At 48.4% G+C, this 13,130-nt stretch overlaps 2 protein-coding genes across 2 annotated transcripts in view; both read right to left on the reverse strand.

Annotated features, from left to right (window-relative positions):
* Positions 1–387, reverse strand: part of Hk1 (hexokinase 1) — a 102,649-nt gene extending 102,262 nt beyond the window's left edge. Inside the window, exon 1 of the mRNA XM_076916535.1 lies at positions 277–387. The gene's annotated coding sequence lies outside the window, so the exon portion shown is untranslated. The remainder of the gene's footprint in view (positions 1–276) is intronic.
* Positions 388–2,654: 2,267 nt separating this feature from the next.
* The window catches only part of Hkdc1 (hexokinase domain containing 1), a 39,715-nt gene continuing 29,239 nt past the window's right edge, over positions 2,655–13,130 (reverse strand). Inside the window, exons 16-18 of the mRNA XM_034524280.2 lie at positions 10,135–10,290; positions 5,015–5,248; positions 2,655–3,660 (exon numbers count right to left, since the gene is read on the reverse strand). Of these exons, the coding sequence (XP_034380171.1) occupies positions 3,513–3,660; positions 5,015–5,248; positions 10,135–10,290 (538 nt within the window). The 3' untranslated portion in view covers positions 2,655–3,512. The remainder of the gene's footprint in view (positions 3,661–5,014; positions 5,249–10,134; positions 10,291–13,130) is intronic.

The raw sequence follows: 13,130 nt of genomic DNA on the forward strand, positions 1-13,130 counted from the left end.
CCTGCTTCTGTCTCCACAATGCCAAGGCTATTTTCATTTTATATGGAATGGGATTATATGTATTGAGGCTGGTTTTTAATTCATTTATAGCCAAGGATGAATTATCCTCCTGAGGGAGGGAATTGGAGGACAAGCATCACCATTCTGAGTTTATGTGGTGCTAGGGACCAAAGTCATGACTTTGTACATGCTAGGCAGGTTCTCTACCGATGGAGGTATATCCCCAGTTCATCTTCTAAAGGAGACAGACAATGAGTTCTCCCAAAGACAGTTTACCTTGATGTAGTTGTTGGTCTAACCTAGCAAGCCATGAGAAGAGGGGGACCCCCCATGGTCCCAGGTGTTTCAGGGACTCCTTCGGTAATGAAATGGATGTTTGCCTTCTCTGGAGTTCCGGTTCCGGTTCAAACTCTATGATGTCATCAACTGGTTACAGTGGCTAAGGGGACAACCTAGATACCTTGGGACTCCTTTTCCTTATAAGAGATCAGAACTAGGCAAGAAGGCTGGATAACCTCCTCAAACCTGCTGACATGTGCTGAGAGACCATGATGGGACAACAGGCTAAACCTGTGGGCCAGATCATCTATCCCAAAAGGATGCTGCAGATTCAGAGGGAAGTGGGATAGAGAGCTGAGGGTGTGGTACCCAGGAAGGAGAACTGAGGAGAGGTTACAAGGATAGCCATGTTCCCAGCTAATAAAGACAAAACCTCGTGGGCTGGGGAAGTGGCTCAGCAGTTCAAGCACTGGCTGGTCTTCCAGGGGACGCAGGTTAATTCCCAGCACCCGCACGGTGGTTCACAGCTGTTTGTAACTCCTGTACCAGGGGATCCAACTCCTTCACACACGCAGTGTGTAAAATAAAAATAAATGCACTGGAAAATATCCGACAAAGCCTAGTGATATTTCTTCAGGGCCCAGGAAGGTTGGGAGGTGACACAGGAGAACTAACACAGTTCCAGGACAACCCTGACTGTCTCAGAAAGACGACAGAAAGTGACCATGAGGGAGCTCAGCCATTAGGAGTGCTCACCACCAAGCTGAACCTGAGTTCAGTCCCAGATCCTACATGGAAGAAAAGAGAACTGATTCCAGAAAGATGCCCTCCAACCTATACACACACACGCACACGCATACACATATACGCACATACACATGCATGTACACACAAATAAAAAGGTGAAAACTTAAAAACCAAAGGAAGGGGCTGGAAAGATAGCTCTGGCTAAGAGCAGTGGCTGCTCCTTCATAGAGCACAAATTTCATTCCCAGTGCCCACATGGCAGCTCACAACCATCTGTAACTCCAGCTTCTGGCCTTGTGGGTACCAGGCATGCACACAGTGGATAAACACACATGCGTGCAAAACATTCATATGCATAACATAGAAATAAATCTTTTTTAAGGAGGAGGGGAAATAGGGGGAAAAGGAAGAGACTTCCCCAAAGAAACATTATATCCAAATATAAAAATAAATCTCATAAATCCTGTAACACTTCTCCAGAGAGGCATAGCTTTAAACCACAGGAAAGGTTGACGGTGCCATCTAGGACCTGCTCACAGAACTACAGTTCACCGACTGTTTCAAAAAGCATTGCAGAGGCCCCTTCAGTTCCCTCATCTGGCCCTAGCCCTGGCTGCCAGTCCCCCTCTGGGACCTGCCTCTTTGGTTCTGTCTGCCTCCACAGACTGCCTCAGCATGTGACCACCCTCAGCCCAGGGAGCCATCCTCTCAGGAAGGGGCAACAATATGGGGTTAAAACAGTGTGTCAAGTCAAACACATCAAATCCACCTGGACCTTGCAATATTCTCCCTTTGTTTCCCATGAGAATGAGTTGCCATTCCTCCCCCCTCCCCCACAGAAAAACTTCTTAGAAAGCTTTAAAACCATATTCCTCCTTTAAGTATTTAAACAAGGTGATACAGACCTGGGTTCCTTCTGACAATTAAAAAAAAGATATATCCAGACTATTGGTGGTGGTCCACGCCTTTAATCTCAGTACTCGGGAGGCAGAGGCAGGCGCATCTCTGCGAGTCCGAGGTCAGCTTGGTTTGAGGTCAGCTTGGTCTACAGAATGAGTTCCAGGACGGCCAGGACTACACAGAAGACATGTCTCAAAAAGAATTAATAATAATAATTTTTTTAAAAAAAAAGATGCATTTGGCAGCAAGTTTACAATCTCCCAAACCAGCTAAGGAGTCCACAGAGTCAGGGGACAAGACAGAAAGTGCACACATTTCAGGGAAGAGCTGGGAGTGAAGGGAAAGGGAGGTAGGGCTCCAGATAGTTCCCCAGTAGGTAGGTGGACAGAAGGAACCTGCTTCAGGGAAAAAGAGAGCTGCAGAGGAGGAGAAAGGACTCTGGGGCTTCTGAGATAGGAAAGTGCTTGTCTCATCAGGACTGAGTCACAGTCACAGATAAGGTTACCTGCCTGGTGGGTTGGTGTGCCTGCAATTCTAATGGTGGGAGGAGGAGACAGGAGGATGCCTAGGACTTGCTAGACAGCCTGCCTAGCCTAACCACTGAAGGAGCCTAAGAAGAGGGTGACATAGAGGTGTCCTCTGGCCTCCATGTACATGGGCATAACACACACACACACACACACACACACACACACACACACACACACATACACACACACACACACACACACTTCCCAGCTGACACCAGTTCCCAGTTTAAGAGCAAGCACTGTCAGGTCACATGGCCATTGCTCAGTCATGGGACGTACCTGACTTCAATCAAGTGAAATTTGGATAATCAGTTCCATAGGTCTTCTGTAGGTAGGAAGTCTGGACTAGACTCTACAGACCCTTATCCCCGCCTTGATGGGACATGGAGATGCCAACAAGCCTCTCGGGAGAAAGCTCAATACTTCACGCCAAGGTTCCTGGAAACCCAAGTTTCTTTTATTCATGGACCATATTCCATATACCTAACGGTCCTTGAAACAAATGCAGACATCAGTGACACCTACTGTGTCACATGAATGAAAAACAGTACCTGGAATGGTGTCCTACCCCACAACACACACATGGGGGATGACACCCCAGGTGCTCACAGAGTGTCCTGAAGTGGGTGAGCTTCCTCCTGGCTCCAGGGCAGTGGGCTCCTCCACACTCAGAGAAGCAGGTGCCAAAGCCCTTGTCCCACCCCCCACCCCCAAAAAAAAACCCTGGTGCCTATAAAGCCAACATGACAAGTGAGGCCATGTTAACCTAGATCCCTATAGGGTTACAGAGGTAGCTTAAAGCCAGCTTAATCCAGCAACCCCGAGAGCTGATACTACTGAATGCTCACAGCTCGAGTGAAAGACTTGCCAAAAAGGGATCTTTGGGGCCAGATCCTTTGATTTTGAAAGTCAGCCCATCTTTGGCTAAAATATGCCAAATGGAGGTGTCACCGAGTGTCACTGCCAAGCCAGCACCAGGATTCGTAGAGTTACTGAGAGAGAAAGGTCAGCCAGGAGGTTGTCTGGTGGTCTCTGGTCATCACCCGGCTGAGCCACCTAGTTGTCCTTCCGTGGCTGCTGTAACCTCTTGGCTACAGCTGTGATCAGAGCTGCTCCCTTCCCACTGCCGTCTTCTGACAACATGAACGTCACATCGCATTGAGGGGCCAGCTCTTTCACTGTCTCCTGCAGTATCCGAGAGAAGCTGGGACAAAGCAGAAGACGGGACATCAGCCCTTGTAGTGACTATACCATTGTGACCAAATTTTCAGAGCAAAAACCCTACTCCCGTGGGTCAAGTATGGCGCTAACTGTAGGATTCTCACAGGACCAATTTAGGGAGACTCCCTCCATTCCTAGTTTTAGGGCTTTTGTTGGGAGTGGGCTCCATCAAACTGTCAGTGCTTTTTGGTTTGTTCTTCTGTGTAGCCCTGACTGTTCTGGAACTCACTCTATAAATAAGGCTGGCCTCAAACTTAAGAGATCCCCCTGCCTCTGCCTCTCAAGTGCTGGGATCAAAGGCGTGCACCACCACTGCCCTGAGGTGTCAGTACTTATGGTTTCTTTCTAGCCTTTGTTCAAATCTTAGTTCAAGTAAGAGATTTGGAGCTGGTGAGATGGCTCAGAGGTGCTTGCCACCAGGCCTGATGACCTGAGTTCGATTCCTGGGTGGGTTTCATGTGCTGATAGAAGAGAGCTAATGCCTATGTATCCACTTATGTACATAGATACACATATATGCATATGTATGTATGTATATACAAAACAAATGTAAAGATATTTAAAAGGCTATATTTGTAGAAACCAAACCCCAAAATGTGTGTCACCCAAGGGACAAAGAAAAGAAGCCGTAAGGCAGAGATCAAGCGCCACAGGAATTTTAAAATCTTGTTCCACATCTCCTTGTCACCAAAAGATGGGAAGCATTGGAGAAAATAATAGCTTCTGCTGGGTAGGGGTGGTACAGCTTTAATCCCAGCCTTGGAAGGCAGAGGCAGGCTGATCTCTGTGAGTTCGAGGCCAGCCTGGTCTACAGAGTGAGCTCCAGGACAGCCAGGGCTACACAGAGAAACCCTGTCTCGAAAAAACCAACCTCCCTCCCACCCCTAAAAGCAAGTAATAGCTTTCATTACTGAAGCTATTAGACTTTAGCCTCATGACACCCTATGAGGACTATGATTTTTTTTCTCCATTCTATAGAAAAAGAGTTGAAGCTCAAAGCAGGCAAAAACTGGTCCTGTGCCACCTGGTTTCTGCTGGGTGGTGCCCATTTAATCTCCATGCATCACACCCTGAGGGGCAGAGGCCCCCTGCTGTTGACCTGGCTGGAGTTTAAAGGCTGACTCCTAGCCTTACATGGACAACCAGGAAGCAGGAGCACCAGCCCTTGCATCAGCCTCGGCAGCAGTGGGCTCTACCACGCCCAGTCACCATCCCACATCTTCCCACTATGAAGATGAAGAGTCTGTGTGGGTCTAGCTGGGGCCACCCACTTGCCTGCCCTTTGTCCCGGTTCCCATGCTTGTGTCCCGGTTCCCACGCCGGTCTCGGGGACTCACTGTGGGTGCAGCTTGTACAGAGTGCCATCCACGCCCACAGTGACCTTGAAGTGCTGCAGGCCCTGGTCTTCCCTCCTCTTCTCCACGATGGCAGCCATGCCGGCGCCGCACATCTGGGCAGCCCTCCGAGACACAGCCCCGCACACCTCCTTCACCACTATACTGTCTTCACACGTGCTGTCCAGGCCCAGCTGCTGCAGGATCCTCCTGACCTGCAGGAGGGCCAGCCGGTCACTGCGGACAAACAGGCCAGAACATTAGTAGCTGCCTCCTGTACCTGCTTCGTGTGATCCAGAGCCTGAAGAGCCCTGTCAATGGCTGGGGGTGCAGAATGTCAAAGACATAGGAAAAGTCCTCACCCTAGGAAGTCCTACTGTCTTCAAACAGCAAGACGTAAGAGCACATTTTGCCCATCTCATTGGGAGTTAATATTAGGTTCAGCGGCCAATGTACCAGATGCCTATTTCCCAGTCTGAGGTCCAAGGTACAAGGGATATCTATCCTTTTAGACAAAAGTCTCACAGGAACTTAGCACTCCCCTAAAGCACTGTCTCCCAGTTCTGGAGTCCATTTTCCTCTTGTTACTATTTCTATCATTCTGAGTTTTGTTTCTTGCTGTGTAGCCTCTGTCTGGCCTGGCATTCACTCTGCAGATCACTATAAAATTCATGATAATCTTCCTGCCTCTACTTCCCCAGTGGTAGGTAGGATTCGAGGTATGTGCTGTCAACCCAGAGGAATATATGCTCTTTGAAGACAAAACCTGTGCAGGGCTGGGATATTCAATGATCAAGTGACTAAAGGAATATATGGTGGGCTGGGGAGATGGCTCAGAGGTTAGGAGCACTGATTGCTGTTCCAGAGGTCCTAGGTTCAATTCCCAGCAACCACATGGTGGCTCATGGCCATCTATAATGGGATCCGATGCCCTCTTCTGTCTGAAGGCACTGGCTGTGTACTCAAAGGAATAGATGGCACATGATGACTTGAAGGATGTGAACTCTTAACCCAGAGAGACACAACTGTGGGTGACTGATGGCTACTGGGAAATGGAGAGCCGGCTTGAGAGAGATTTCTTCAGGGATGAGGGCCCTGGGAGGCTGCCTGTGCTTCTGCACATGGCCGTACAGTCATGTACATACAGGCAGCATGAGATCCACCCCATAGGTTTTCTTAACAAGAATTCATGGTACTGGGGAGGGAACAGTGTGGGAGGGGGTGAGGTAGGAATTGGTGGGGAGGAATGGGGGTGGGTTTGATCAAAATAAATTACATGTATATATGAAATTCTCAAAAATAGGGTTTTTGTTGTTGTTGTTTTGTTGGTTTTTTGTAAAGAATGGGAACCAGCCAGGTGGTAATGGCACACACCTTTGATCCCAGCACTTTGGAGGCAGAGGCAGAGGCAGGCAGATCTCTGAGTTCGAGACCAGCCTGGTCTACAAGTGAGTTCCAGGGCAGCCAGGGCTACACAGAGAGAAAAACTCTATCTTGAAAAACAAAAACAAACAAACAAACAAAAAGAATGGGAACCTGATAGGACCATAAACATATACAGAGAAATGGCACCACAGGGACAAGCTGGCTTCAAGTCTAGACCCCAGTTAAGTCACAGAGAGCCAGTGATAAGCGAAGGCAACCTGCACTGAGCTCTGAGCTCTGAGCCTGTGAGGTTGCACTCTTGATGAGCCCTCAAAAGAATGGCAGACAAGTCTCCTTGGAAGCAGGGATCACACAGTGGGCTGGCCAGGCTACAAATGGCTACAGATCTGCGGCCCTAAGATGAAGCCATTTTATACTGTGACTGCAGAGATGGGGGTGATACAGCACTGTGTGCTGTTTGTCTTGGGGTGACCATGTTTGTTTGGGTTTTATTTCTTGTCTCAGTGAGTGTGTTTTAATGTTGGTCGCTGCCTAGGAAGGCAGAAGGACAGACAGCTCCCAAGACATTGGTCAGGTCATAGGAAGGACAGACAGCTCCTGAGACACTGGTTGGGTCATGGGAGCTTCTTATTTTCTTCCTTTCACTTATTTTTAAATTTCTATTTATCTTGTGATGCTAGGAATTGAACCCAGGGCTTCCTGCATGCCAGGCAAGGACTCCACCAACAGCGAAAGTGAACTCTTGGCCTCTCTCCCTTCTCCCCTCCATCTCCCAGGATCTTCCTTTGAAGCCCAGACTGGCTTTCAACTCTCCTGCCTCAGCTCAGTGCTGAGATACAGGTGACCATCATACTTGGCTTCCAGGAAAGACTTGTTTGAGCTGAGGGGACACAGGACACAGGCACAGGCAAGTCAGGCTGACTGAGGGAGAAGCTGTTCTCAGAGGATCCACCCATTACACCTGCTCCTTAGCATGCCAGACCGATAGTGACGACTCCTCCCCCTCCTCCTCTTCCTTCACCTCCTCCTCTTCTTTTTAAAGATTTATTGGTTTTGTTTATGTGTATGAGTATTTTGCTTGCACTGTGTGAATGACTTTCACCTGCAGAGGCCAGAAGAGGGCACCACATCCCCTGGAATTGGAGTTCCATGCAGTCGTGGGCAGCCACAGAGATGCTGGGAACCGAACCCAGTTCCTCCGCAAAGTCAGCCACTGCTCTCAACTCCTGAGCCCTGTCTTTCTAGGCCCTGATTTTACAGTGACTCTACCTTCTGCAGCCAGCTCTCCAGACAGCACAAACAACAGGGGCTCCTCTGTGAATGCTCTGACCTCACTGGGAAAGTGAGCCACACACTGACGTATTTGGTTTCTGTTGTTGTTTGCTTAATTGTATTTCTGGAATAAAGTCTTGTTATGAAGCCCTGGCTTGCCTGGCACTCCCTATGTAGCCCAAAGAAATCCTCCTGTCTCTGCCTCCCTAGGACTTAGATAAGAGGTATGTACCACCATACCTGACTCTGTCTCTCTTTATGTCCATTACTGGCCCTAAGAGGACTTTTTTACTCAAAACCATCTAATCAGAAAGACTAATAAAGTTCAGTGATTGAACACAGATTGGGAGGAACCAGCATATCTACATAACTGGCGGCATTGGAAATACAAAGCACTATTTTGTGTATTTGTTTGTTTTCTTTGTTTGTGTTTTGGACAGGGTCTCATAGAGCCCAGGCTGCCCTGGAACTCATTATATGACCAAAGATAACCTTAAACCTCTCTTTCTTTGCCTCTTGTACTAAGGTTACACACATGCACCGCCAGACCTGGCTTATGCCGTGCTGGGGATTTGAACTATAGGCTTTGTACATGCCAGGGGAGCATAGCAACTGAGCCACATCCCCAGCCTCAGAAGCCACTTTCCAAAAAAGCAGTGCACCCTCAGGGAAGTACTCCATTTGTCAAATGTTCCCAAGTAAATAATTCATAAGATGCAAACGACTGTGTGTTAAAAGAGTAACTATTATGGTGTGTCTTAGAATAACAAAAATTCATAAATTATAACCTTGGCATCACATACTTAGGGGAAATTTAGTAAATTATAGTATAGTAACGGGGAAGTTGTATACAGTGCTTCAGAATGATCATTACACTAGCAAGCTGCTAAAGGAATATTCTAACCAGTGTCGGCAACACGAGATTGTCACCATATGCATTGATGAGCTGTGACAATATAGAAAAAGGACAGACAGACAGAAATCCAACAATGAATCTGATCAGGGATCCAGGGTAAATGCAAGCTTTCCAGAAGATCCGAGAGACAAAGGAGAGACTTGAACGCTGTCATAAGCATTTAAGTCTGGAATACAGGAAAGTCGAAGGATGAAATGCAGTTTTCTCAGCAGCTGTGCAGTTAAGAGAAGCAGGGAAGAGAGAGGAAGCCCACAGAGTCAAACGTACTTTAGACACGCCAATCAAACAGAAGGGCCCTGCTTGCCTACTAACGTATCCCGAACAACTACATGGCTGTGCTTGTGTTTGTCTGGCAGTCCAAGAAACAACTCAAAGGTATTTCTGACACTAGGGTTAACATTCACTGTTTGGGGAATGATAATGGTAGTTGGTTATGATTTTTTTTTTTTTAAAGAGCTCTTATTTTAGAGCCTCACCTTGAAATATTTATAAATGAGCTAACATAAGGTGTGGGCTCGGTTCTAGATTAACCTAGCCAGAGGCCGAGCCTGTGGGAGTGTGGGACGAATGAAGTTTGGTGAGGAGCTGACCCTTGTGAGGAGCAACGATGCGACACTGGGTCTGTTTCAGGTTTAAGATCTTCCATAAGAAATAATAAAACAAGAAACAGAAGGCAGGCACGGTGCAGACACTGGAACCCCAGCACTTGGGAGGTAGAGGCAAGCCTCAGCTACGTTGCAACTTTGAGGCCACCTAGGCTATATCAGACCCTGTCTAAAAACAAACAAATAAACAGCCTAGCACTGTAAGTGAAAATTTCTATGACTAAATGCTGAATAAATAATATGTAAATTATATGTAATATGATGGCATGTATCAAATAAGCTTGCATACATTGAAGAACTCAAGAGGGGACAAAATACGCAAAACTCAAAGTAGCTGTATTCGGTAATAAGCATATGAGTGATTTCCTTTTCCAGATATTTCTTTGTCACAGGTACACCATCTTTTCAAACTAGAGGAGGGATAACTTTTAGCCTAAATTAATTCCTGTGCTATCCTTCGGGAACCTTGGTAGAGAACCCAGTCCTTTCAATTAAGTGACCAGGGGCTAATCTATCCCCATGCAGGATGCTCTCCCCTGGGCTGGAATTGGATGCAGGTAGATGGACAGTGGGGTGGCCACGAGCGACCCAATGGCTACTGGAGTCTTCCTACCCACTCTCTCTCTCTGTTTCTCTCTCCAGGGTTTCACATACTTCAGGATGGCTTCGAACTCACCATGTAGCCAGCACTGATCTTGGTCCTCCCACCTCCACCCCCTGAGTACCGAGATAAGAGGTGCAAACCCCCACACCTGCTTTATGAACATGCCGGGGATCAAACCTGGGGCTTCACACATGCTAGGCAGGCACCCTACCCACTGAGCCATATCCCCAGGCTTGCTTTCATTTTCCAGTCTCAAATCTTCCCACCCCTTGTGGGGAACGACAGCCAACCCCGTCCCCCAGCGTCCCACACAAAGCAAGTAAGTTTGGTCATACATCACCTTTCAATCTGGGACAGGAATTTGGTTTCAAAGATACCCCTGGTCCGGAGTCGTTCTGAAATCTGCCCTCGGAAGAGGAGCCCCTGCCGGGTGAGGTCGATCAGGATCCGCCTCACAATCTCCCCCAGGTACATCCCACTGGTCATTTTCTCGTATCTGTTTGGGGAAGAGGGGATAAAGACCGGTGAGGACAGAAAAGTGCTCTCTGAGGATGCCACTGGCAAGTGAAGTTCATGGTTCACAGTGGCCTCAGAGGCTCTCTCTGCAGTGGTCAAAGAAACATAATACAGGGAACAGGGTAAAGAGAGAGAGATAGGCCTCAGAGCCTCCTGGAAGCAAAGCCCCGCATCCTGCATCCCATCACGTGGTATGAGCCCGTACTGTTAACTGTATCATCTGTAAACTGAGAGCAAAGCAAGATTCTAAGGACTTCAGGAGGCAGGGTCACCCCTTGCCTGGCCCCAGCATCAACCCTCCCCGACCTCGAGCTACCTGCCTGAGCTGCTAAGTATCTCCTCCACTTGGGTTTTGGTTTTGCCTTAGACACCAGGACATCAACTTTGCCTTTGAAGACATCTGTCCACCAGTGATCACAACAAGCTACCAACACTCAAGAGGTGCTAAAAAAAACCCATTAATCCTTTTCCCCTTTCCACCGTTCTCCGTAAGGATATGCAGCAAGAGAGGAAGGGGGTTAGGAAGCAGCCAGCGCTGAGAAGGCTCGATGTACAGAATCCTGCTGCCACTGTGCTGTGCTGGGGAGCTGGACTCCCGCCAGCCTCTGAGGTGAATGGAAACACAAGTTCACTGTCATCTGAATGCCGACCTCACACCACAGCTGTGCGAGGAACCAGCAGGAAGACACGGACAGACAGCATTACGGAAGGCGTCCAAACTCAGGACCAGTGGCTAACCATGGTGCCTACACTAACGCATGTGCTGGCCTCCTGGCCAGTCTCAGCTCTGCTAAGCAGGCCCCTTCCCCTAAACCTCTCCAGCCCATGGACTTTCCTTTCCCCAGTTTTTCATCCCATATAACCTGGCCATTTTGGCCACATACTCTCTTGATCCTCTCCTCATGGCTCTGAGTCCCCTCTCTTGGTCCTCGTCTTTGCTCTCTCTTCTCTTCCCCTCTTGCTCTCCTCTCTTTTCTCTCCTCTCATGGCTCAGTTCATTCCACTCACCATGTTTAGTCTACTACTTTCTCTCCCTGCTCTGGACTCTTCCAGATGTTTCTGGTTACTCTCCCCTCATATCTATGATACAAGCCTCCCCTCCCCCACCCCTCGAGCCGGCTTGCTCTCATTTCATTCAACATTCCAGACTCGCTCCATTAAACTCTCAGTCCAGAAATACAAGCCACAGCAGATAGACACAGAACTAAGACCCAGAAACTTCCCGGGAGAAGACCTGAAGCACTCAACTGGCATTCAGAGATAAGGTGGTCAAGCCCTTTCTAATGCAGGAATGAGAACGGAGCCCCAGGCCTTGTGCACACGACCCCAGAACTCTCGACTGAGCCCAGCCTCAGCCTGAGGTCCTTTGATTTAGAACAATGGGCTCATCTGGGTTACAACAGCACCTCTGCCAGCCAGGAAGGAAGATTGCCAAAGAGGGTGAGGGACCACCAGTACCCATCTGGTCCTTGTCCTAGCCTCTGCCTAGACAATGTTCTCAGCTCAGCAGTCCCCGACTTGAGCCCAGTCTTAGCACATTTCTGATGTGCTCAACCTCCACCTGTTTATCTGCCATCATGATAAATCTCTGCTTCCCCTCGGTTTATATACTATAAACCCAGCTTAACTGGGACGCGTCTCACACGATCTAAAACACGCTCTGGCCATTTGCAGACCACTTTCCTAACCCTGTTCCAGGGGAAAGGCCTGGAATCACTACCAGGGCCTCACACACTAGCTTCACCTCAGTCTAGGCCTCTCTTCTAGTATGTGGCAGAATGCAGCTGGAAATCTACCGTAAGGTGTCTAGAACCTTTCGTTATTTTCTGTCTTTTCAGTAGTCGGTAATTGCAGCTTACCTCACAAAGGCTTATGGTCCATGACAAGATGTGATACCATGTTGATGCCTTCCCATTCATCCTGGGGATGGCTTTCCCACCCCTTAGAATTCATTGACCTTAAAAGGCCAAGGACCTTGACCTCTAAATGGGACTTAGTAAAGCCCATGTTATGGCCTGCTAGGTCACCACACCCCGCCTCCATAGTACCCAGTCAGTCTGCAAGCAGACATTCTGACAGCTTCTGGCTGGCTTCCAGAGCCCACGAGCCTTCAATGTACCTTATGGTAATTAGAAAAAAGACCCTTTCTCTCCTGTCGGAAACATCAAGGTGGCCTTTTATTCCCTGTTCTGGTATCTGGTTCAGAGGTATAATAAGCATGGACATCAGGTTGATGCCACCACAACAGACCTGCTCCCTGGGTTTGGCAAAATGGCTTCTGCTGGGGCATGGTTTGTCCACTCTATTCAGATGCTGATTGCTGTGCCCAGAGATCTAGTGGCAGTCCTGACATTGTCATTGGCCTGTTATTTGGAGCATCTCCTGTCTCAATGATGTGTAAAAATTCTTTTCCACCACCCCTGATTGATTAATAAAGAACTTATTCAGTCTGTAGCTAGGCAGGAGAGCACAGGGCAGGACTTCTGACCCCAATCAGGGGTTCCAAGCAAAAAGAGAAGAGAGAAGGAGGAAGAGGAGAAAAGAGAGCAGGAGGATTTTCCATGAGGTCTCGCCGAGAGAGTAACCATAAGGAGGAAGAGGAGAAGGAGATGGACCAGGAGGACCACCATGAGGCCATCCCGTGAGTCATCTGAGGGCACACATGGAACAGAGTGAGCCAGGGAAGACTCAGAGTGCGGGTAAAGGACCACGAAGCTGGGAAGTAAGCAGCCAATGAGGGCTAGAATAGATGAGCGGATGCTGTGCATGCAGCTTGTTAATAATGGATTAGGTCTCCCTCCTTGTCATTTACTTGGGAGC

This window comes from Arvicanthis niloticus, chromosome 20, assembly GCF_011762505.2.
Source record: "Arvicanthis niloticus isolate mArvNil1 chromosome 20, mArvNil1.pat.X, whole genome shotgun sequence".
NCBI classification, from domain to species: domain Eukaryota; kingdom Metazoa; phylum Chordata; class Mammalia; order Rodentia; family Muridae; genus Arvicanthis; species Arvicanthis niloticus.